This window comes from Dipodomys spectabilis, unplaced genomic scaffold (assembly GCF_019054845.1).
Source record: "Dipodomys spectabilis isolate Male_0828 unplaced genomic scaffold, ASM1905484v1 ptg000050l, whole genome shotgun sequence".
Classification (NCBI taxonomy): domain Eukaryota; kingdom Metazoa; phylum Chordata; class Mammalia; order Rodentia; family Heteromyidae; genus Dipodomys; species Dipodomys spectabilis.
This window is the reverse complement of record NW_024870727.1, coordinates 10,914,776-10,941,061: the sequence shown is the minus strand read 5'-3', so window position 1 is coordinate 10,941,061 and position 26,286 is coordinate 10,914,776. Positions and strand designations below refer to the sequence as shown.

Sequence of the window (26,286 nt, the reverse complement as noted above, 5' to 3'; positions counted from 1 at the left end):
AATCCTGCCTCTAGCCAAAAAGAAAAAACAAAAACCCTCCACATACTGAGAAGCAGCCAGGAAGCACAGGTCTCAGGAGACAAGCAAGCAATGGGGGTAGAGGATCAGAGAGGCCTAGACCAAGCCAGCTGTGGTAATTTTCCCTGAAAATGGGAAAGTGTGCTTTGCAAAGGAAGAAAGCTCATGTCATCGTGCCTCAACCTGTGTCTTTCCAAGCGAAGTTCTTTTCATCTTTACTAAAACCTCTTCCATTCCCAGCCATGGACTTCTAATCATAGAGCAGGTTTTATAGTGGCCAGCTGTGGGTCTCTTCCCTGGAAGAGCTCCTGCCCACACCCACAGTGGCCTCCTTCCTAGGATCCCTTCCATGCTGAAGCCTATTAGTGGTCTTGACAACTCTGTTTGCCCCCAGAAAGTGAACCCTGCTGAGTTTAAGCCTATCAAACGCTCAATCACAACCATCTGCTGTAGGCCTGGGTGAAGACTCTGAAATCAGTCAATATCCTGGCCTGTAAATTCTGTTATACATATGTATTTGTTTCTCCGAAGGGTTGTTTTATTCTTCTGCTTCTTAAAGAATCTGGAAAAGATTGTATTCTCTTGAGAGAAGCCTCCTGCTGTAATTTTCTCTCTTCATGGTACTTCAAAGCCCTTGCCTAATAATGGTGCCATATTAGATAGGTCAACGCAGGCATGGTGAAATGCTGACTGTGGTTCTGTAGCATCTTGCTTTACCTAACAAATACGCATGCCCAGGGAGTGTGGCTCCTCATAATCATGTCTTCTGTTATTCTCTCATTTCTGTCTAATAGTATTATAGAGCAGGGATTCCGATTTCATTTCCCAAAGGAGGAAGTTAAGGCTGAAAGAATGTAATTTAAAGAATATAATCAGGATAAGTCCTAAACAAATGTTAGCTGGTATTACTATTATCTCTTAATATAATAAACCCCTTGTTATTGATTGGCAATAGACTGGGTTTTGTTTTATATGCATAACATCTTTTTTTGTTACCCTGAAATTTGATATTCATGATAACACACAGCTTTCTAAGTAGTTGTATTACTAAGAAATACAACTCTTATAGAGTAAATCTGCTTTCATAGTAGATACAACATTAAATGAAGTCATGGGTGTCTGTGTCTTTACAGATTAAAGGTTAAAATGGCCAATTAGACTGGTTAGTGTAGTGGTTAAGAGACTAGGCTTTTGAAGCTGACTTGGATTTAAGTTTTACCCAAGAGTATTCTTCTCTATGATTATGAATTAAGTACCAGATTTATCTTGAGGGTTTTTTTTTTAACTTGGAGGTATACCTGCTAAATTTGCATCTGGATCTAGAAAGAGAAAGCTCTATCTGTGTTTCTGTCTGGTCTTAGAGAATGTCACAGTAGGTGCAGCGTCTTGGCTCTTGGCACCTGTCTTCTGCATCTGGTGCTCCACAAATGAGAGCTGACCCTGTCATGAACAGCACAGCTTATGAGAGTCAATATTGCCTATACCCACACCCATACTTACACACGAGGGAGAATTATGTAAACCTTAATACAAAAGCAGCAGGTGTGGGCAGTAGGTAACCTTTCTGACAGACAAACCAACCCAAATAGTACATGAAACACTAAAATATAAAGGATTTACAAAGTGGCCAGGTAGTTCTCTGAAACTAGGATGAGAAGAGCTGCAGGATAAAGTAGCATCTTTTGACTGCAATACCAATTAGAAACACACAGCTCTTCAGTGAAGTGTGTGCTCACTGCTGTTTGATGAATGGAGATTCTTTAATTAAAATACAATTTTGTACAATATCACTTTATGGGTTGTTTTCATGATGAATTTTAAAATGATCAAGGACACAGAAGCAACTTAATGGGTTGAATAAGCAATTTTGCTTTCCCGATGCCTATAGTGACAACATTGTAGAACTGGGGAAAGCAGGAATCCTGACCTCCGTGAGTTCAAACCAGGCTGCTTGTAGGAAGACAGATTCTAGAATAATGGCAGTGGAGAGGCAGAGATATTCAGAGATAGCTGTGCACTAATGCTGCTTTCTTCTGAGGGCAGTAGCTAGGAGAACCAGCAGCCTTTAAAAATGGGTGGAGTCTTTTCTCTGGCTTGCCTCTTCCTGTGTGCTCTATAACCAGAGCTGAAAGAACAAAGCAGGTGTGGTGCACACGCGTGTGGTGTGTGTGTGTGTGTGTGTGTGTGTGTGTGTGTGTCAGCTCTTTACAAACAAGATGGTAACTGCAGGTGCTGTAATCGAACAAACGGTAAAAAATGGGCATGCCTATCTACACTAGCTCATGTCGAGCCCTGGAAGGATCTGGTGGTTTTCATTAGAGTCTATCCTAACCCTGTACAGTCAAGTCTCCTGGGCACTGGAGTAATGTGGTTCCAAATCATGAGCAAGTCTTTGTGATATGATGGTGTGATATTAGTGAGTGCCAACAAGCATGACTTAGAATCACTTGTCATATACTTGCACATACTGTTAACTTCATGCAGTTATGGCAACTTGTTGGGAGAGTCCTCAGAATGTAGAAGTATTATCACTTTATTTGGTTGTTAGTTACAATTTAAAAAGTAGAACTTTTGGGGTTGAGGGTTTAACTCAATTGTAGAGCTTGTACTTAGCACAAACATGACCTTGGCTTTAATTCTCAGTACAAAAGGAGGGGGAAGAGAGGAAGGAAGGAAGAAGTAAAGGAACAGAGGGAGAGAGAGAGAAAGGAAGGAAGGAAAGAAGGAAGAAAGGAAAATCCCAGTACAAAAGGAGAAAGAAAGAAAGAAAGAAAGAAAGAAAGAAAGAAAGAAAGAAAGAAAGAAAGAAAGAAAGAAAGAAAGAAAGAAAAGAGGGAGGAGGGAGGGAGGGAGAGAGGGAGGGAGGGAGGAAGGAAGGAAGGAAGGAAGGAAAGAGGAGGCAGAAAGGAAGAAAGGGAGGCAGAAAGGAAGGAGGGAGAGAGGAAAGCAAGCAAGGAAGGAAGGAGGGAAGGAAGGAAGGAAATTCCCAGTACAAAAGGAGAGAGAAAGAAAGAAAGACGGAAGGAAGGAGAGAAAGAAAGAAAGAAGGAAAGAGGAGGCAGAAAGGAAGAAAGAGAGGCAGAAAGGAAGAAGGGAGGAAAGCAAGGAAGGAACGAAGGAAGGAAGGAAGGAAGGGAAGGAGGGAGGGAGGGAAGAAGAAAGGAATATCCTAGGAGAAGGGGTTGTTATAGTAATTTCATATATGTTTTTAAATATTTTGTTTGCCTTACAACTTTGCCAAGAAGTAATTATTTCATGTTTTCACTTTTTCGTTTTATTTCTCTGGGAGAATAAGTGCTATGTAAATTGCTGTTTTCTAGGCTTGAGACGATCACAGAATGGCTTTGCTTGGACTGTTCTCTTTGCTGCTTTTGCAAAGTCTGGCCACGGAAGCCGCTTTTCCTGATGACCCCATTGCTGAGTTGCCGGTGCATCTGTACCACCACCTTCGAGCCTCAGGGGAGGAAGAAAACATTCTCTTCTCTCCGCTAAGCATTGCTCTTGCCATGGGAATGATGGAACTCGGGGCTCGTGGGTCTACTCTGAAGGAAATCCGCCACTCCATGGGCTACGACAGCCTGAAAGAGGGCAAGTGTTCTTGGCTTTCACGTCTCCAGATGACCTACCTGACTTGAATTTGATTTAAGTTAGATTGTCATACACCAGAGGCAGCAGTTAGAGGAGGATAAAGTATGGGATGATAAAGCTGAGAGAAGGGTTAGGAAAGAAGTGTCAGTTCCTGACTCCAACCATGGCTGAGGGAATTGAAGGAAAAGATATCATTTAAAAATTATTGTTGTTAAGGCTGTGTGCCAGTGGCTTGTGCCTTTGATCTTAACTACTCAGGAGGCTGAGTTTTGAGGGTCCTTGTTTTGAAGCCAGCCTGGACAGTAAAATCTCTGAGACTCTTATCTCCAATTAACTACCAAAATGCTGGAAGTGGAGCTGTGGCTCAAGAGGTAGAATGCTAGCCTAGAGAAAAAAAGCACAGGGACAGTGTCCAGGCCCTTAGTTCAAACTCCAGGGCCAGCACACAGCATCTATTATCTATATCTATATCTATCTATATATTTATCTATAGGTACATGGATATATATGTTTAACCTCTATAAATTTAGATATGTACCTGTTTAAACAAACCGCATTCTGATAAAGAATTACGAAATTGATTCTGAGGTTTCAAATCTAGAAAGAAGGGCCTGTAGTAAATTATCATATAAAACAGAGAACCACAAATGTAATGACTATAATAACTGTTTCATAATCATTACCTTTGAAGAAAGGTAACATGGCTCTCTAAAAATCAGACATTTTGCTTAAAAATCAACTGCATCCTCATTGTTTAAATGACATCTAAGAATTTTTTAAATGTCCTATTATAAAAATGATATGTGTTGGGGTTAAATTTCTGTTCACAAAGTACTTTATACTTATTTTAACATGGTGTAAGGTTTCTATTTGATGTGTCTAATCTGCATATGAATTGATTTATCAGAAAGTTAGGATCTACAATCATTTCTAATGGATTTTGTAGTTATAAATTATACTATTGTAAATCTTTTAAAGATTGAAAATGTCTAATATGAGTAAAATTTAAAGGAGCAGTTAAATTTTAAATTAGGCAATTCAACTAAATTCTTGATAGTTACAAAATATAATACTATGACTCTTCTGAAAATAACCTGAGTACTTTAAAACAATTCAAAAAAGTATTTTGTAAATTCTTCCAAGATAATAACAAAATCAAAAGTAGTAGCCCAGCACTGGTAGCTTACATCTGTAATCCTAGCTACTCAGAAGGCTGAGATCTGAGGATCACTAAGCCAGCCCAAGTAGGAAAGTCCATGAGACTCTTATCTCCAATTAATCACCAGAAAGACAGAAGCAGAGTTGAGGCTCAAATTGATAGAGTACTAGCCTTGAGCAAAAAAAGCTCAACAACAGTGCCCAGGCCCTGAGTTCAATCCCCACAACTGACAATAAAAAAAGTAGTTATTTCTGGGGATATGGCTCAGTAGTACAGTTCTAAGCCCAGGGTTTGATTCTTAGCAGAGAAAAAAAATGGAAGGAAAGAAGGAAGGGAGGGAGGGAGGGAGGGAGGGAAGAAGGGAGGGAAGAGAAAGAGAAAGGAAGGGAAAGAGAAAGAGAAAGAGAAAGAAAGGAAGAAAATGAAGGAAGGGAGGAAGGAAGGGAGGAAGGAAGGAAGGAAGGAAGGAAGGAAGGAAGGAAGGAAGGAAGGAAGGAAGGAAGGAAGGAAGGAAGGAAGGAAGGAAGGAAGGAAAGAGTATCTGTTGATAGTATTAAGCTGCAAACGTTCATTTGAGCCAATTGAAACAATACAAGCACCGGAGTCTCCTTATGGTGTCAGGTAATAACTAGGCAGCCACGCATGCTCCCTTGGGCCCATCTTCCTCTTGTTCCTTGCTTAGTTTTGATGCTCTGTACTCTTTGTAGATCTTCCACCATGTTTGTTTCAATAATAAACTTGTCCTTTCTTTCAGGTGAAGAATTTTCTTTCCTGAAGGATTTTTCTAACATGGTAACTGCTGAAGACAGTCAATATGTGATGAAAATTGCCAATTCCCTCTTTGTGCAAAACGGGTTCCATGTTAATGAAGACTTTTTACAAATGCTGAAAAAATACTTTAATGCAGAAGTAACTCATGTGGACTTTAGCCAAAATGTAGCTGTGGCCAACACCATCAATAAGTGGGTGGAGAATAACACAAATAGTATGTCTTTCTTACTCTAATGTCTTGGTTTCAACCGTCTCTTCCTTTTTTATTATTATTATTTTGGTTGGTCATGGGGCTTGAACTCTGGGCTCTGGGCCTGGGCGCTGTCCCTGAGCTCTTCAGCTCAAGGCTAGTGCTCCACTTCTTTGAGCCACAATGCCACTTTAGCCAGGTGCTGGCTCACACCTGTAATCTTAGCTACTCAGGAGCCTGAGATCTGAGGATCACAGTTCAAAGCCAGCTCAGGCAAGAAAATCCATGAGACTCTTATCTCCAATTAAACAACTCTTACTTTTGGAACAGTTCACTCGGTTCTTTTGCATTTGAAGGGTCCATAGTCTTGAACTGAGTGTCTGGTGATGACTTTCATATTAAGGTCCATTTTAGAAATATTGTTTTTGAATGAGCCTTGAAGAAAGATTTATCTGTTGGAATGTACAGAATTTTGGCTCTGATCATCTGAAATCTATACTTTCTGATCAATGGGTTTTCTGTGTTTCATCATATTAACTAGTATATGGAGTTTTCAGCTATTTAAAAATTAGTTATTATTTAGAATGACAATTAGTGACTCTTTTTTTATTAACTTTATTTCTTTCTTGTGTATGTGGTTCCTAGCCAAACCCAGGCCTCATACATGCTAGGCAAACACTCTACCACTGAGCCAAATTTCTAGCCCCAATTAGTGACTCTTTTAATACCATGGCTACAATAGATGAAGAGAGAAAAAGAAATAAAAATTAGAGTTTAAAGGTATTTATTGGCTTTACAACCAAATTAGTTGGATAAAAACTAAAAAAAATTGAATGTTTCATTTTTTTAATAAGAGCTGCCCATTTTAAGGGCAAGTGAGTAGAAAAGAATTAGAATTGGAGGCGTGTATTATCAATTTAATTTCTAATTCATATTTTAAATGTAATTGAGACTTATATTTTATCATTTTATTTTCTAGTTTTACCAACAAAACAATTGAAATCAGAATCTAAAAACTGAGGCATTTTGAAATTACATTAATATACTTGTCATTAAATGTCAAGACTTCCAAAATAATGTTAGTACAATCAGCTAATCAGATACCAGATATTCTGTATGTCACATGACACTGAGCCATTTTCTACCTCAGGTGACTACTAAAATGAGAAAACTGAGCAAATTTTGGTCCTATATGTTTCAATTATGAGACTAAATTGTATGATGACAAAATCTAGTTTTAGTGTTTTTTGGCATTTAAAAAATAAATCAAGAATAATATTCTATTTTTTTTCTCGGTCATGGGGCTTGAATTCTGGGCTTGGGCACTGTCCCTCAGCTCTTCAGCTCAAGGTGAGCGCTCTACGGCTTGAGCCACAGCACCACTTTCAGTTTTCTAGTGGTTTATTGGAGATAAGGGTCTCATGGACTTTCCTGCCTGGGCTGAGATCCTCAGATCTCAGCCTCTTGAGTAGCTAGGATTAAAGGCGTGAGCCACTGGCGCCCCGGTTTAATAGTCTAATTTAAATGTATTGAATAATTAAAATCTATTCATATTCCAAGTCTTTTAGACACATTTAGCAAAAAGGGAAGATCTGAAATCTTTCTGAGTGGATCTGAAAGGGAAACTTTCATAAGATGGAAAACAATGCATAATGAGTTAAACTGGCTTTCACTCATTTGTTTTCATCTAGTCAAAGGCAGTTGTAGATTGACAGAAGGCACTATGGAGGGGCTGGGAGAGGAATTTGGATTGGATGACATGTGCAGCGTGAAAATGAACTTTGTTGACTGCTTAGTCTGTGTTAAGAGCGTTTTGTTAGTTGCAATGTGTGATAGTTGCCAAGAGAAAGTGGAGAAGTCCAAGATTCTAATGTATGTGATCTGTACTTGTGTGTCAGAATGGTAATACTCTTGTTTTAAATGCTCTTAATTGCTGATTCTCTCCCTCTTCCTTTCTCTGTATGTGTGTGTGTGTGTGTGTGTGTGTGTGTGTGTGTGTGTGTGTGTTTCTCTCTGTAGCTTTTATTTTTCAAAATAAATGTTTTATTATCACTAAAATTCATCATTGTCATTTATACACTCTTTGATGGTAGACTGATGATCTTTAAGTCCGCCCTTTCACTTTTTAATTTAATGTAACTTTTCGTCTGTTCATTTTTTTCCCCTTAAATAGATCTGTTGAAAGATCTGGTATCCCCCAGAGACTTTGACTCTATCACTCATCTGGCCCTCATCAACGCTGTTTATTTCAAAGGGAACTGGAAGTCACAATTTCGGCCTGAAAATACCAGAACTTTTTCCTTCACTAAAGATGATGAGAGTGAAGTGCACATCCCCATGATGTATCAACAAGGAGAATTCTATTATGGTATGGACCCTTTGACTTCTAGGTCATTCTTCTTGTGGCATGCTAACAGATCTTTACAAAATCGTCAGAAATCCTCATTACTCACATCCTTGTCAATATGATGCAGACAGCAATTCAATATTCTTGATGATATTTCAAATGCCTGCAATTAGATGCTGAGGGAATTTTATAGCCACCGACAGTTTTCCAAGGCACTTCTTTAATTTTATACAGCCAATCACACCTGCCGCGTGGCTTGATTCACCTAAAATATCTCACATTGTACAAAAACAATAAATTTTAACTATGATTTTACTTTATAAAATCATTGGCTTTGCAGTGACTTTTACCTATGTGGGACACCAAACACTAGATTAGATGAGGACTCCTTATGACTTTTTGAATTAGAAAATTACGAGCATTCTTCTTACACAACACTTGATATTTCTATATTATTATTACTTTTCCTTTTTGGTGCTTGTTCTAGGGCTTGAACTCAGTGCCTGGAACTCTTGGTTGGCTTCTTGCTCAAGGCTGGTTTTCTACCAGTTGAGACACACCTCTAAATGGAGTTATAACAGTTTTGCAAGTTGTAATCATAAATGTAATTGTAAGCCAAGTGTGTGTTAGAACTAATAGCTCTTTTAAAAGAATACCATAAGTCAGGCATCGGTGGCTTACACCTGTAATCCTAGCTACTCAGGAGGCTGAGATCTATAGATGGTGGTTTGAAGCCAGCCCAGGGAGGAAAGTCTGTGAGACTCTTTCCTCCAATTAAGCACCCAAAAAAGCCAGAAGTAGAGCTGTGGCTCAAGTGGTAGAGTGCTAGCCTTGAGCACAAAAATTCAAGGACAGTTCTGAGTTCAAGTCCCAGGACCTGCATACACACACTAAAAGAATATGAAGAGATGATAATCATACTGCTTAAGTTAGCACTCAAAATATTGTAAGTGTAAATATGGAAAAATGGTTATTTACTGTAATATTTAAAAAATCTGTTTTAGGAAATATCCATAAAAGCATATATATATATATATATATATATATATATATCTACATATATATGTATTTGGCTAAGTTCACAAAGAACACAAAGCAAATTACCTCACTGATCTAATCACTTAGTTTGAGATCTTAATCATCACAAATACTCTGGACAAATACTGGAGGATGCTGAGATTTTATTTTAGCTGTGCAACACTGGCCTTGAAACCCGTGATATTAGAGTATCAGGTGTCATGATGTTCACTGCTGCCTTGCCAGAAGTCAGGTCGCTATTAGTCAGTGTGATTTACACCCAACTCAGAGCCAGGACTAGAATTTTCAGCATTCCAGATGATGTGCTTTAAATGGACTGAATTATCTCATTTAAAAATAAAAAAATGTCTCAACCAGGCACCTGTGGCTCACACTAATAATACTAGCGGAGATCTGAGGATCATGGTTTGAAGCCAGCCGAGGCAGAAAACGCCCCACAAGACTCTTATCTCCTATTAACCACTCAAAAAAGGCAGAAGTGGTGTTGTAGCATTCAGAGCATTAGCTTTGAGCATAAAGAGGCTTAGGGACAGTGCCCAGGCCCTGAGTTCAAGCCCCAGGACCATAAAAAAACAATAAATAAATACTCATAGACATACATACATACATACATCTCCAGAACATGTCATGACAAATGAGAACTAATTCTGGAGATCCTCAAATACAATAAAAATGTGCAGAAATGAGGAATCTCCTTTCATTCTAGTGTTCATTTTCTTTCTTTCTTTCCTTTCTGTCTTGCTTTCTTTCTATCCTTTTTTTTTCTTTACTTTCTTTCTTTTTTATGGTTCTGGGGCTTGAACTCTGGGCATAAGAGCCTTTTGCTCAAGGCTAGCACTCTACCACTTGGGCCACAGCACCACTTCTGGCTATTTCTGTGATTTCTTGGAGATAAGGGTCTCATGGACTTTCCTGCCCAAGCCAGCTTTGAACCTCAATCTTCAGATCTTAGCATACTGAGTAGCTAGCACTAGAGGCTTGAGCTACCAGCACCTGACTCAGAGCTCATTTCATAACAAACTTCTTTTTCACATGTTTGAATTCCATGTTTTCTTTATATTATTTCAATAAAATGAATAACACATTTAAACATTTAAAAAAACCTTTAACTTGGGTCTTTTTTATGGTGCTCTCCTTTTCAGGGGAATTTAGTGACGGCTCCAATGAAGCTGGTGGCATCTATCAAGTCCTAGAAATTCCATATGAAAATGATGATCTGAGTATGATGCTGGTGCTGTCCAGACAGGAAGTTCCACTGGCTGCTCTCGAGCCCTTGGTCAAAGCACAGCTGATTGAAGAATGGGCAAACTCTGTGAAGAAGCAAAAAGTGGAAGTCTACCTGCCCAGGTGAGAATCTCCTAGGAGATTCCCTCCCATAGCACAAAAGGAGGGTTATCAAGGAAGATCTGTCTCAGAAAATCTCTTGGCATGGTGTGTGTGTGTGTGTGTGTGTGTGTGTGTGTGTGTGTGTGTGTGTGTGTGTGTGTGTGTGTGATGTCTGTGGGGGACTAGGGCTTGATCTCAGGGTCTCACATTTGCTAGGCAAGCATTCTACCACTGTGCTTGAACCACATCTTCAACCATTTTGCTTCTGCTTGGGATTATAGGCATACTCCAGGCTTGCTGACCTACTGCCCAATCTGACCCCTGTGATCCGCTTGATACCATATTCTGAGTAGCTGCCACTGATTTTGCATGTTGAATGCATAGTCCGACTCATTCTCTTCCTCCTTCCTTCCTTCGCTTCCTTCTGAGAATTCCTTCATACATATGTGGTCCTGCCCTGGGGTACATGTTACTCATGAATGCACTCAGTATTATATATCTAAACCTACATGTAGAGTTTGGATAGGATTCGATTATTCTTAGCCTTGTTTCAGCAAGAAATCCTCTAAATAGCATTCACATTGCTCGTTTTTTTCTGTTTTATTACTGAAGTTGAAGATAGCTGGATAGAAAACCATCTCTGGCATCACAGGAAGAACTCTAAGCAAATCAGGATGCTCAGTGCTTCTTTAAAGATATAATAAATAACTAATTATAATAATGATAACACATAAATAACTAAAAATAAGTGACAAGAAGGAAAATCAGTCTTGTGACTGAGAGAATAAAAGCTAGGCAAGGGCTTTACTATCCCAACTACCATTCACTTCCTCAGCCCTACCTCTGCCCATCAACGTTTTGTAACCTGCTCTACACGTTTCCTTCTAGTCAGGCCACACGCGGCATCCTCTGCATGCCTCCGCGTCTCCATCGCTATTTCCTAAAGCCTCCCTCCTCACACTCCTTTGCCAGATGTGGGTTTCTTGGCCCTGTGGTCAGCTCTCCCATTAGGTCTTCTTGCCCGCCTTTTGCAAATGGTCTGATGAGCAGATGATGTCACTGTTACCTCCTCGCTGCCCCTCCTCGCCATTACTATCCCATCCCACAGTACCTTTTATGAGCTTGCTTTCCTTCTGTGAGTTTTTCCAGGCTAAAGCCTCTCTTCTCCTCCGCCATAGGGGGCATGCCTGGCAGCAAAGCTACACATCAGCTAACACATCCATATTCATAAACATAATGCATACATTTAGGCTAGGAAACAAGATTAATCTGTGTATATATTCCAACACTCATTCTAAAGCAAGAAGAGCTCAAATATGATTAGTTGCGTGAGTATTGAAAGGTAATAAAGGATTAATAGGAACACTGAATTATTAAAAACTCATTAACTCCTTTTTATGTATTCTAATTTTAGGAATTGTTATTTAGCAGTTCTATCATGTAGATGCTGAGGTTTTCCCAAGCTTACCCGACAGTTTGCTTATGTTAATTAAGGAGATCTTTATGGAACCTTAGGTATTTTGGCTTGAAACTTATGTCATGTTATGTATTCACAACAACCATACATCATGCATAACAAGTATTTCTTAGTCTGCTTATAGAAATTATGGTAATCACAACCCAACACTAGGATAGTTAGCTGCCATGGCATTCCATGATAGTACATTTATACAGAAAGATTCCACTGTAAGTGTATTCTCAAGAAGTAGTCAATGAATAGCTAATAAATTAAGTCAATTTGTAAAATATAGAAATTGATTTTTATATACTTAATATGCAAATAGTGTGTCATAGAGCTGACACACTATAAATATTGGATTTAATTAATATTGAATTTAAATTACTATCTAAGTCAGATCACACCTTTGCAAACCATTTAGTCCATTTTCATCCTCTTCTTTGTGATTTTTTTTTTCTGTTGGTCATAGGGCTTGAACTCTGGGCCTGGGCGCTGTCCCTCAGCTCTTCAACTCAAGGCTAGTGCTCTACCACTTGGGCCACAGCACCACTTCCAGTTTTCTGAGTGATTTATTAGAGATAAAAGTCTCAGGGACTTTTCTTCCCAGGCTTGCTTGAAGCCTTAATCCTCAGATCTCAGCCTCCTGAGTAGCTAGGATTATCAGCATGAGTCACCATGCCCGGCTTCTTTTTGATCTTTTATACTGAACTCTGTGTTTTTCTAACTGTATGTTTCTTTGTCTTTTCTTTTTTGCTACTGGGGATTGGACCCAGGATGTTGCACTTACTAGGCAAGCGCTTTGCCACTGAGCTACATCCCAGCCCTTAACTTTGTATTTTTTTTTACATTTTGTAGGAGATTCCTTTTGAAACTCAATACAATGTTAATGCATCCCTTGTTGAATTCCATAAGCCAACAGCTACCTCTCCAAGAGCTTCAATTCTATGCTCCCGTAAAGTGGCTTTGGAGTATTTTAGCAGCCTTCTAAATGAATACTGAAGAAGTATCATGTATTCTCATTCATCCATGTTCACTAGAAAAATGTGGCCTCTGGGTCCAGTCCACCAAGAAATTGAACATTACAGCGGAAGAAAATTAAATTTTCATTTTCTCAGAGATACTCTTCAATTATGAAATAGTTTAGCTTGCTTCCTTATATTAATGCCTGTTACTAAACTAGGCACAGCTAATTACTATGTCTCTGTCTTCCTAGGAGTTTAATGAACTCTCCTCTCTCTCTCTCTCTCTCTCTCTCTCTCTGTCTTTCTGTCTCTCTGATGGCTACTGCAAAGTGGGAGGCTAAATAACTCAATGAGATAAATTTAGTTTCCCTTTTTAACTCATTGACTGATTTCAAATACTTGTGCGTTATCATAATCATAACCTGGATTCCAGGTTAACTCATCTATTTGCTTTTAACAGGATATTTAGTTTTGTTCATGTAAAGATACTATTCTGAACATTCATATTTGCATTTCTATCATTATTTCACCACATCCCTGTCCTGCCTGTACATACTTTTACTTTCACTTCTACTAGATTATAATATACACAGAGCTTTTAAAGTCATCCTAAAGATTTATAGGGCCTATAGGGTATTTGAGGTACTTTTCCATCAAAAAGACCTTAATAAATTCACATACACATAATAGCATGTATGCTTTCAAATATATTCTGAGACATTATATATTTTCCTAAGAATTTTCCTTTGAGACATACCATAGAACAATTTATTTCACAATCAATGGTTACTTTGGTTTAAAAAAATAAAGTTAAATCAATCCAACTTAATGTAAAATATACTATTAAATCTAGTAATTTTATTATTCTTTGAAAATTGTATTGCATCTCTCAGTCTTATTTGTTTATATACATGAAAATGTTGAAAGCAATATCCTTGTTCCTTTCTCTTTGTGCTTGATTTGTACTTATAACACATATTTACTTCTAGTTCTTCTAAAGACATCAGAAATAACACTAATGAAACTTTTACTGCATTTTGACTGAGCTCATTTAAAGACACAATCTATTGCCTAAAAACTTACATTTATCATGTACACTGAGGATAAATATTTGAAGTAATGTCTGAGAAAAAAGAAAACTTGTGCTTCGGAGTGGTATGCAAGTCTTTTTTCAAGTATTACATGCCTCTAATGTTTGAAAATGTGTTCTCTGTCACAGGCGCGATTGCTTCATATCTTCCACTAAGAAGTTGGGTGGTAGAGCTCAGTGGTTTGGCTTCCATTCCATATTTACCAATCTGGCTTATGGTGGAAACCATTTTAATCAAGTTAAGCTCTCATTGATGGACACTGTGCTTAATGTTTTGTTTTTCTTACAAAGTCATCAGACACTTGTGCATCAAAATTCACAGTCCATTAAAGCAAAAACAAAAAAAGAAAGAAAAGCTATTATTATTGTCAAAGAAAGCCCTACTGTAATCAAAATTCTTATAGTTTTTAAGATGTAATATCAAATGCACTTTCATTGGTAATTGGTTTTTCTGTGATGAAATCATAAGAAGGGATTCTTTATGTTGTAGGGGTTAATAGAGCCATAAACTTCAGGAGCATTTTTAATATGCTAATTTTTATGGAATTGAAATGCTTCATGTATTAGTTGGCCATCAGAACTTGGCTCTTCTGTATCATTGATCTGTTTGGACAGGAGATAAATGAGCAGCAAGAGTTGGCCAAGATACTAAAAAGAAAATTAAATACCTTAGGAGAATTTATGATTAGTTGCTGACACCTTGAAAAATCATGCAGATTACTTAACTGGGTTAAAAGATTTTGAAGATGAGTCATTTATAAGTTGTATATAGTAAAGTTTTTAAATTAAATATCAAATGTTTTTAACTTATGAATTTAAATGTCATTCTCTCCTGTCATTTGCTTATATTTTCTTATTACAGCCAAATGTTTCTTACAGTTCAAAGCCAGTTTTAGCATAATTTACCCTCTATAAAGTAGGTCTTTAAATAAATGATATTTAACACTTATCCCTGTTATGACAGTGTGATAACTAAGTGCTCCACTCCCTCCCCCCAAATATGTTTTCTAGGTTCACAGTGGAACAAGAAATTGATTTAAAAGACATTTTGAAGTCCCTTGGAGTAACTGAAATTTTCATCAAAAATGCAAATTTGACAGGCCTGTCTGGTAAGAAACAAATACCAACACTGGAAAAACTTCCACAAAAGCCTTTAAAAATGACAATGTTTCCATTTGCCTTGGAGTTCTGAGAAAGAATCTGGTTATTATTTGCCAAATAAATCTAGCAAGTAGTATATTTAACTTCAACAAGCGAAGTTATAAATAACACTGATATAATAACATTGTTTGTAATAACTGGTCCATGTTTTATTTTTGATAGTTTATGTTCTCCCAAAATCTTATCTTAAATGCCTTTGAATTCTCCATCCCATCGGACATAATGCTTTGTAGAGTACATAATCAATAAATGTGTTGATTGAACATCTCAATATATCTTACTATAATAAATCATATGGGAAAGAAAGTAGCAAGAGAAGATAAATGAGTGTACCCTGCTGTGAGAAGTAGACCAAAGATTCTGTTTAAAGAATAAAGAATACCCAGTGAGATGAGATAAACCTTTTCTTCAATCTTCAACCAAAACAAAGGTTTTTAAGAAGTAGCTTCAAAGTGTACCAGCACATTGGGATATTGAGTAACTTATTTTTAGCTTCTGCCTTCAACCCCAATCTAGTTGAATTATTGGACTCACGTACCTTAATTTCTTTGGAGAAAAAAGTGCATAAGATATTAGCAACACTAAAGCACTTAAAACTTGTAAAATGCTTTTGGATATGTTTTTAAGTAGTTAACACTCAAGCAATTTATCACTGATGAAAAACCACTTGAGGCTTAGTAAATTTATACAATGAGTATTATTTCTGCCAAACAGAGAAAAAGTAGCATCTGTTTTCTAATAAGACAAAGCATATACATATATATACACACATACATACATTCATACATACATACATACATATTAAGATAAAAGAAGCTCAACCTGTAAGACACCTTTATATGCAATTTTATGGAACCTGATTCCCCAACTAGAGATGACTGGCATGATCAAAGTTCCCTTAGCCATTCAAGTGTCACTGGAGAGAATTCATTCTCCTCTCCTGAATTAGTAGCCTAGAGAAAATCAACTTGATAGTGTGCCCTTGCTTTTCAAGTTGCTTATGTGCATGTAGATGTACATGTGTGTATATGCATGTGTACTCTCGTGAGCATGAAATGTGAGCATGGAGCAGAGAGAGTGAGCAAAATCACAACTTCCAAAAAATTGTAATGCACTCTTAATCCTTGCCTTCCTAGATTCGGCACAGTGCAGGTTGTTTTCTAAATATCACTCAGCTTCCAGCCATGTGTAGATACTGATGCATTTGGTTCTACATCTTCTAGCCCTTGTGTGGAGAACTTATGTCCTCAGCACTAATAGGGCTTTGCTAAATGTCTACTGTATAAATGGTCCTGTCCACCCAAGAGAAATGAATTTTCCCTGGGGAAATGTTTTCAGAGCTCATATTCAAGTTTCCAGGGCTCCAACTCCTCTCTGGTGCTGTCAAGAGAGTAGAACTGGTAGATATTCTAAAGGTCATATCATATCAATAAATATATTCATAGTTGAAGCTGAGTTGGAGCATAATTTAAAGTTGTAATGCTTCCTTCCTTAGGAATGGATAGCCTATCTTGCCATACTGGCTGAATTCCAAGAAGAAAATTACATCTTACTTGTTTTTTTTTAACATAACTATCTTTTCAGTTTGGTCTGTGATTCCTTGTTATTCACCTAAATATCCAGGCAGTTATTTTGCCCTAAATATAATTCCTGCTGAGAGTCACATGCAATAGCAAATCAATTATTGTGGTCAGTGTAACTTATGATTTCTGACATATTTGGAAAATTTATAAGGTAAGATTTAATTGTCTTTGCTGTGGGCTAAAATAATGGGCTATAAATTTACATTATAAATACAGATGGTTTGGAGATTTGTAAATAACAGAGAATCTTCTCAAGGATTCATATACTCTGCCTGCAAAGCAGTGATTTGTTTGATCAAACCTGTATGAAAATGAGATACTACTGTGTCCTGTTCATGGCCGAATTCCTGGTCACTGGCCCAGGGCCTTGGACAGAATGAGCCTACAGCATATATTAAGCAGAGAATAACAGTGATGGAGAGAAGGAAAGAGGTTTCTTTGGGTCCACCTCTACATTCCCTTGCTTGACCTATTTGACCTCCTAAAATGCCATCTGGAAATACAGTATCAGACATTCTTAAACCACCCAGTTCTAACTTTCACCATGAAAGCTGGACAGATGGGAATTCTTTGATTCTTGAATGATTAGTTTGGCCTGCGTGTTCCTAGCTTTTTGCATGCCAGCTGCCCCTACAAACACATCTTTTTACCTCTCTCTTTGGCTATCATTAATTTATGAATCATTCATTCAAGAACAGCTACCACAACTATAACTTGCTAAATTCAGTCGTATTTTATGTCTGCATCATGTATTTAGACATCATATGCCCTGTCTTACACGGTTGGATATTTTCTTGCATGGCTAGTATTTTTGCTTCTCCTAATTATATGAAAACCTTGATGGCTACACTTCCTGTGATTTGTACTAATCCTTGCAAGTATTCCCGAGAATTCAGTGAGAATCTTGTGGTCATGTCTACCCACAGATGAGGCAAGTTGTGTGAGAAAAACAGCTGGCAGAAAAATTAGGAAATGATTAGAATAGTATGCCTGACCTGAAGGAACATGAAGGATTTATGAAGAGACAAATATAACAGCTGGGTTTATTACAAAGAAGGCTGGTGGTGGAATGTGTCAGTGGAATAGTGCTTCTTGACAAATGCAGTTTTGCCCCTACCATGTCTTTCTTCCCAGGGAATACATGGCAACCCCTGGAGACTTTTTTGGTTGTCACAGCTGGGGAATGCTATTGGTACCCAATCGTTGGGATCAAGGTTACCTCTCTACATCTATAATGCACCAGTCAACCTCCCACCAAGAATGTCCCATTCCCAAATGTCAACAGTGAAGGAAAAGAGAAACCTGACAGTAAAAGAAGTATGACAGAAATGGGTGGATCTGGAAAATAGCTTGAGCAAAATAAGGCAGGCACTCAGAGACACAAAGCATGAATGCTTTATCCCATACGTGGATCTTAGACCCAAAAAGCAACCTCTCATATGAACATATATAGAGACATGTTCTTCTATATATGATTTAGTTGATTATAGTATACAGAGGAGGGAATCTCCATGGAATAAACCTTCTGAACAATTAATAGAGTTTAACAAGCTGACTATTAGGAAGTTGAGTGAGATTGAAAGGTGGGGAGTGGGAAGGAGTAGATGAATGAAAAAGGGAACTGGGGACAAATACTTCCAGAATATTCAGTGTGGATATGTGAGAAAGAAAGAGGAGAATGTGAAATGAGTCTGGAGGAGAAAGCAGGCGGGATGGAGAGGAGGCTGGAAGGAATGCTTCTGTACAGGTAGCACTCGGAACACACGACCTACATTACACTATAACCCCCTGTGGACAAATAAATTACTTAATTTTTTACAAAAGGAAATAGAGCCAGGTGCCTCTAGTCTTAGCTAGTCAGAAAGCTGAGATCTGAGAATTGTGGTTTGAAACCAGCCAGGGCAGGAAAGTCCATGAAACTTATCTCCAACTAACCACCAAAATGTCAGAAGTGGAACACCAGATTTGGGCCAAAAAAGTTCAGTGACAGTTCTTAGACCCTGAGTTCAAGCCCTAGGAGGGGAACATTAAAGAAGATGAAGATGAAAAGGAGGAGAAGGAGGAGGAAAAGAGAAGGAGGAAGAGGGGGAGAGGAGGAGGATTGGAGAAGGAGAGAAGAGAGGAGCATTGAAAGATACTTGGCAGAACTTGAATCAAAAGACAGAAGGGAAAATACATGAGTATGTAGGTTCTTAAACACAGAATATTTTTAAAGTGACTGCAATAGTTGGCTGTAGGACACAGGACAGAAGGCTTGGTGAGAGGAAATTTCTTCACATGACCCACTGGGCACCACTAGGACTCTTACTTTGTATATGTATTACTAAGATTTGGGAAACAAAATTTAAGTGTACTAATAGTAGAATAAATTAGTAAATTTGAAAGTATCCAGAGAAAAATTCAGTGCTATTATGATATTGTCATATTCTTAAACTATGTAATGAAGGTTTTCTTTCTCTTCAAAACTAGTACACGTGATTTAGCATTGGGGTGAAACAAATCATCAGCCCTGTTTCGCCTTGTCTTGCTTCTAGAAGTGCTCAATAGCTCAGAATCCCTTACTAAGACCTCTTCAGTCAAACTCTTTCACTTTTTATCCTCTTACATCCACTCTTGTTTCGGAGTCTTATTACTATTCTCCCGAACTATTTCAATCGTTTCCTAAATGGTTCCCATCTATCTGCAATCTAATCCCTTTTACCTATCCCTGCTGAGGTTCATCACGGAAAACTTACCATCAGATCATTGTGTGCCTCAACTATTCCCAAGCCACAGCTCCCTTCCGCCTTCACGGTGGCTGATTCTGAACAGACAGGATTGGGTTCCAGCCATCCTGCATACCGGGTTTCCATTTCATATCTCTGCATCTCCCAGACATGATGCAATCATTCCCTCCTGAAATACTTCTTGAAAGGAGCTCAGAATGGCCCCCTGGTTCACCCTGTCACCACGATTACCCCCACCAGAAATAATCCCTCATGACGTTCTCCAGATCTTATTCCTTTTGAATATTTTGCTTCTGTTTGAGACTACTATCCCCTGAGAGAATTTCACCTCATGAAGAGGGGTCCTTATGTGTGTTCTCGGGGCTTCCCACATCATTCCCTGCTTCTCTCGTGAGGAGATGAGATGATCAGTATTTGTGCTAATTATTCGTCTCATTTGGTATCCAGTCCTTTTGACTCTAGACTCCATTAGCATAAAACACCGTCAAGATGCATACAGTAGACATAAAATAGAGGGAGTGCAGAAAGTCCTTTTCATCGGGGGCTCTCTGTTTAAAATGCTCACCTCCTAGCAGCAATGATCCTGTTATTGAGTAAGGCTATTTTTGTAATGGAAATGAAGGACTGTCAGCATTTGGATTAATGAGTAATCCCCAGAAAGGTGTAAGGGGAAGGCAAAGAGAGTATTAAATCCTTCCACATAAAGCACTAGCTTTAATAAAGGAGCCAATAAAATAAAGGAATTGAAAAGACACAGCAAAAGCTATATTCGGGGCAGACTCACCGGCTGTCGATTTATGGCAGCCTGGCTCCTCCGTTCTGCCCTTGTTTGCTCTCCTTCTCCTTCACCTGGATGCCAGAGGGCTCATTCCTCAGCCATTGCCACCATGCCAATTTCACCAATCAACTTTCTTCCCTGGACCATTGCAACTGCTCACAGACTTGTTCTTCCTGCCTCCAGCTACCTCCTCATCTAAAATCAAAACAGCCTTGGCCCATGATTTCTCCACAAAGCCTAGGTGTTCTAATTCCCCGGCCCAAGCTCTTAAAAGGATATCCCCCCTCTATACACTAGACCTTCCAAAGTCCTCTCTGCTGCTCTCCTCACTTAGCACAGCCAGTGCTATGTGTGATATAACCTTCTCTGATTGACACGGGTCTCCTTATGGTCACCTTCCTGGGGTACCCATCCTCCCCCATGGCTGGTTTCATTTCCTTCTTCTGGCATCTGGCAGTACTTGGCACCCACATTGGTTGGCTAGCATGGTGCACCATTTCTGTGGACTATTGGTCTGCTGTTGTACTGATCAGGGAGCTGGGAGAGACTGCAAGAGGGAGGGGCTCTGTCCTCATCCACCAGTTGGTGTCCCAGGGGCAGATGCTGGGCGGGTGAGGCCAGGTGTACGGGCTGGGTGCTGCCTGGCCTGGCTGTGCTCAGCCTGCCTGCCCTCCTCCCACACCGTTAGCCACACGGGCTCCTTGGGGTTCTTGAGCAGGGCACCTTGTGTTTGCCTGGTTTTTAGCTTTTCTCTCCATCCACGGTGCCCCATGGGCCTTCCATGGCTGGCCCTATTTTTAGGACGTCAGTCTCAGCTTCACATTTACTCTTTACAGACACGCCTTTCCTAGGATACACTCTGCCCCAGTCTCTTCTTCCTTGTTCTAATCACCCATCAACACAGTATGTTTTTATTGCTCTTTTGTATATGACAGCTTTCCCATGTGAGGAGGGATGTCTTTAGTTCCCCAGGCCGTACCCCATGCATAACAGGGTCTGGTACATAGTAGCTGCTCAGCACACGAATAAGCACACGAACAGAACAATAGATACCTGGTCATCTGCTGGTTTTATCCAAAAAAACTCTCCAGAGAAGCAAATGAAAGTTACTTTGAAGCGGTGGAATTCCAGGATGTTTTCTGAATTTCCTGGGTGGGATCATAATGAAAACTACTGTAACAACTAAAGCATAGAGTCCTTTCTGCTGTCTGAGATCCTGTTACACACTTACACAAGGTCTTTGTGTTGTACTTATGTTTGAAGCATGCCCTTGGGCAATGAGGAAATTATTTAAATTAGCTGTGTTTAGGAACAGTGCCCCAAAGGAAGCCATGGCTTATACTAAGGGGCAATGACTACCACCATGCCAACATTCTCCTAACACAGAGCAGTAGCACCCTGCTCTACACCAGATGTGGAAGAGGAACTGATAATTATTTGCTCAGTGAAATAAAAAAAAGAAAGAGGACAGGAAGGAAGGAAGGAAGGAAGGAAGGAAGGAAGGAAGGAAGGAAGGAAGGAAGGAAGGAAGGAAGGAAGGAAGGGAGGAAGGAAGGAGAAGGAGGGAAGAGAGGAAGGGAGGGAGAGAGGGAGAAAGGGAGGGAGGGATGGAGGAAGAGAAAGAGAAAGAAAGGAGATCATGAAGAGCAGAGACCCAGGGAAGAATGACAGCTGAGATGGAGTAGTCTATCCGTAGAATTCCTCTTTGCCTGAAGGAAGTCTTTGTCTCATTAGGTCTTTCAACTGATGAATGAAGCCAATCCATTCACTATGAAGGCAGTTTGCCTTATTCAAATTCCTCTAATTTAAATTTAATCCCATTCAAAACATCTTTATCAAAATAGAATGATGTTTGGGCAACTCCCTGCATCTCATGACCCAGGAAAGTTACTAAGAAATTCATCTTGTCTTATTTTAATATATTTATTAGCATCAATTAGACATCCAAGGGAGTTTCATTTTGACACATCCATGAATAAATATAATGTGCCTTGAGCAGATTCACTCCTTCCATCTCTCTCTTCTCTCCCTTCCCAAACCAATCGCAAAAAGACTCATTGTTCAATTTTCACACAAGTATTTTGACCATAGCCATTCTCCAGCATCCTCTCTCCATTCATCCTCCCCTCCCCCAACAATACATTGTGGGTCATGTTTTACATTCCTGTCATTCATTTTTTAAAGAAAAATCTATTTAACCGCACCACAAAGTCTTGGAGGTGAATACTTCAAGAAATAAACTCAAGGCGAACATAGTTTAGCCATAATGTCCATTAAATTTTTTTAAAGAACCACAAATATATATGCAATTTACTAAAAGTGTGTTATTTCCTCCTACCAAGTGGTAACACATTTGTGATCTGTAGATAAGCCAGTAAGCTAGAACAGAATGGAACTTCATTTCTGAAACAAGCTACAAGTCGATTATATTTTTCTTTGCCAAGGACCTCTCCATTATTGCAATGATCACAGATGAGTTTAAAAAATATGAATTTAGTTATTTCTGGATTTTTACTGATTTCATTATGTATTTTTAATTTCAAAATTAAAGAGCAATGTGTAAGGTATTTTTATCTTGAGTTATGGACTAATTTGAAATCCTTACTTAAATCAGAGTTTCTGCTTTTTCTGGCAATAGAGGAAATAAACAATGGAAAACTACCATTGAAAACAAGAGGGAAAATGAACAAGATTAAAAATGAGAGCAAATGAGAAAAACCCAACTTTAGTGGTCTTCTCCGATCATAAAATGAAATCTAGCATTATCTCTTGTCTTCCATATCAATATTGGCATTTCTCCTATCTCTCAGACTCATTTTGTTATTTTATAATTGAGTTGTAGTAGTAGTAGTAGTAGTATCTTTATGCAGCTGTACTAGGGAGTTTCCACTGAACATGCTAGTTTGTGAGTACGATGCATCTTGTCAGTGTCATGATCCTTGTTTGATTTTTTTAAAGGGTCAGATATTTTCCTAGCCCTAATTTTTTTCTCTCTACAGATAACAAAGACATGTTTCTTTCCAAGGTGATTCACAAATCCTTCCTAGAGGTTAATGAGGAAGGCTCTGAAGCGGTGGCTGCATCAGGTATGTACTAAATCATGTTCCAAACTTCTCTCACCTCTTCTATGATTAAATTTTTAAACAATCAGGGGGTGGGGGAGGGAGGACTGTAATCAATCACTACCAAGACCAAACCCTGCTTGTGAACTAGAAGGCCAGAAAATGGGCTGGAACTGCCAGAATTTCCTAATAGGATAAAAAGTATATATTTAAGCCAGCTCCCTTTTAAAATTCACTTCATTCTCATTTTTTCCTTAATGAGGGACTGGACAATTTGGACCCTCTCTGGGAAAATGGAGTCTCCTGTTGTGTTGTCCACTTAAGTATTTTAAATATCTGCCTACTAGCCACTTAGACATTGTTCCTTCCTCTCTAATTACTTTCAGAAGTTGGTTCTTAATTTTGCCAGTATAAATGTTTTGAATGTTACAAAGTATACACCTAAATAAGAGCATAGTATATAATTTTTGAAACTTTTAACTGAATTGTAGAAATAAAACAATATATTTTGTTTATTTTCCTTGATATCAATTCCATGTCCAGGGTACCAGGACAAATACCCTGGTTTATTCTGATAGTTATGACTTCTCTGGTTAAATGATTTTATTATCGTGAGTTTCTAAAAATTTGTTTTTATTTGCTTCAATCTCATGTTCAACAATTAGCGCCACATTTTAGTAGATGTTTTCTCCTTTTAGTGGTATGTTGGCTTATTTGTACATTTTATTTCTAACTTTACCATTGGCAATAGCATTTCCAGAGGGCAATAGAAATATAGTAATCCCTGATATCATGAAACCTCTTCAATCTGGGTTTTTATTCTGACAACTACGCAGACTGCATCCAGTGTATCAGAATTTGAGAAGGATTCACTATCCCCTCTGAGGACGCACATCACACCTCTCGCTGCTGGATGGCCTCTCTAACTGCAGTCTTCCTGGCCACATCCTACAATCCTGGAGCCTTGCTATGCACAGATACCCTTTCTAGACAATAGAAACAGTGACTCAAAAATGTGCTGAGCACCAGTAGCTTACCCTGTAATCCTAGCTGCTAAAGAAACTGAGATCTGAGGATTTTGTGATTTGAAGCCAACCTGGGCAAAAAAAAACTTGGGAGATTTTTTTAACTCCAAATACACATCAAAAAACCTGGCTGTGGATCTGTATCCCAAGTGATAGAGTACCAGCCTTAAGGAATAAAACCTAAGGGACATATCTCAGGCCCTGAAGCCCCATTATACCAGAACGAGAGAGAGAGAGAGAGAGAGAGAGAGAGAGAGAGAGAAAGAGTTCATTTTGCAAGATTTTTTCTTTTATCTCTTAATGTAAAGATGGTTTGATAAAAGTGCAAATATTTATCTTAGACCAAGATTAAACTTTTATAACAGAATAAACTGTGTACAATTTTGTTTAACAGAGGGGAGGAAACTACATGTTTGTATGTGTATGTATGTGTTTTGTTTTGTCTTTTTTGAAGAATCAAGGGCAAGTACTAGAGGGGGTGAAATGGATTGGGATACAGTGTAAATGTGTGTGGAGATGTAACAATGAAATCCTCCCACATAAGCTAATAAAAAATAAGAATAAACTAAAAGAAAGCATCAAATAGGAAGGTTAATACTCTGATGATGCTCCTCTCTTTAAGCCTTTAAAATCTTGTTTACTGTAGGTGGTTGCCTTTGCGTTGAGAGGATAGATAGAGACGGCGTTGAGAAATGACTCGCTGTTCCCTGCACACCCACAGACATGTAATTACTTTCTCTCTGCACCACAGGAATGATTGCAATTAGCAGGATGGCTGTGCTGTATCCCCAAGTGATCGTAGACCATCCATTTCTCTTCCTTATCAGGAACAGGAGAACTGGTGAGTCTGTTATGGGAACAGAACCTTATTTTTGATAAGCCACAAAGGAACTTCCTTCCATACATGACTTCTTATGCCATAGCATTTATTCCATCAACTTTAGTGTTCAAATGATTCTTTTAAAGAAAACAGAAGTATGTGTTTTATATTTGGAAGTCTGCTTATTGCATGCAAGAGAAGAATAAATATTGAATTCTTTCCTTCACTGACACAGGTATGATCTTGTTCATGGGCCGAGTCATGCATCCGGAAACAATGAACACAAGCGGACATGATTTTGAGGAACTGTAAATGGCTTCATTTCAGTAACAAGGAAAAGATTAATAAAGCACATTACATCCACAGCTGGTATATATATACAGTTAGGATTGGTGTCTTACTATATATCTTTAGGTAATATTTCAAATAGCTCTAGATAGAAATAAATATATGTGAATTATAAGTCAATCTGTCAAAGGAATGTTATCAGTATTAAAGACATGGTCTTGCTCCTGTCCATGTGTGTGTTGTGCTGTTGTGTAAAATAAAAGTACCAATTGAACACGTGAGCAGGTATTTTCCATTTTAGAAATAGCGGTAGTATATAGATAACTTTAGGTGACATTTGGAACCAATGATATTTCATTGGGAATTGTCATGTGAAAATACCATCAGATGAGATTTGGAAAGTGGTATCTCTGAGCATTTTAAATCCTTCACAATCCTCCAGAACTGAAGCACCAAAGTAAATGAGCATTATACGCTTCCAAACAATGAGCAATTACATGCACTGGGAAGGCAAGTACTGCAGGAAACTTCTAGTGATCATTTGTTTACGAATCAGTATGGAAGATAGTATAAGAAACAAATATTTATCTGAAATATTCATCAAAACTTGTTAGAAAGAGAAACAAAAACAAAAAACAGGGCTATAGCTGTAGCATTATTGAACACTGGGTTCCTTCTACTTACAGAAACATTGGCAACAACCAGTATAGGTAATGTCAGCAGCTACCTAACACATCTTTTTACCAGGTGTCTCAGTTGCAGCTAGAGGCCAGATCACGTGATTGGCTGATACTACCTAGGTTTGTGTAGGTATCTCTTGAGATGTTCACACAAAGATGAATCACCTAATAACCCACATCTCAGATCAAACCCCAAAGTTCAAGCAAGCATGAAT

At 38.5% G+C, this 26,286-nt stretch overlaps 1 protein-coding gene across 2 annotated transcripts in view; it reads left to right on the top strand.

Moving 5' to 3' along the window:
* The window catches only part of Serpini1 (serpin family I member 1), a 70,583-nt gene extending 44,918 nt beyond the window's left edge, over window positions 1-25,665 (top strand). For both annotated transcript variants that reach the window (XM_042678918.1, XM_042678919.1), the window contains exons 2-9: window positions 3,339-3,606; window positions 5,520-5,750; window positions 7,900-8,094; window positions 10,254-10,458; window positions 14,960-15,057; window positions 23,196-23,282; window positions 25,035-25,124; window positions 25,339-25,665. In XM_042678918.1, coding sequence (XP_042534852.1) covers window positions 3,357-3,606; window positions 5,520-5,750; window positions 7,900-8,094; window positions 10,254-10,458; window positions 14,960-15,057; window positions 23,196-23,282; window positions 25,035-25,124; window positions 25,339-25,415 — 1,233 coding nt within the window. In that variant the 5' untranslated portion in view covers window positions 3,339-3,356 and the 3' untranslated portion in view covers window positions 25,416-25,665. The remainder of the gene's footprint in view (window positions 1-3,338; window positions 3,607-5,519; window positions 5,751-7,899; window positions 8,095-10,253; window positions 10,459-14,959; window positions 15,058-23,195; window positions 23,283-25,034; window positions 25,125-25,338) is intronic.
* The last annotated feature ends 621 nt before the right edge of the window (window positions 25,666-26,286 follow it).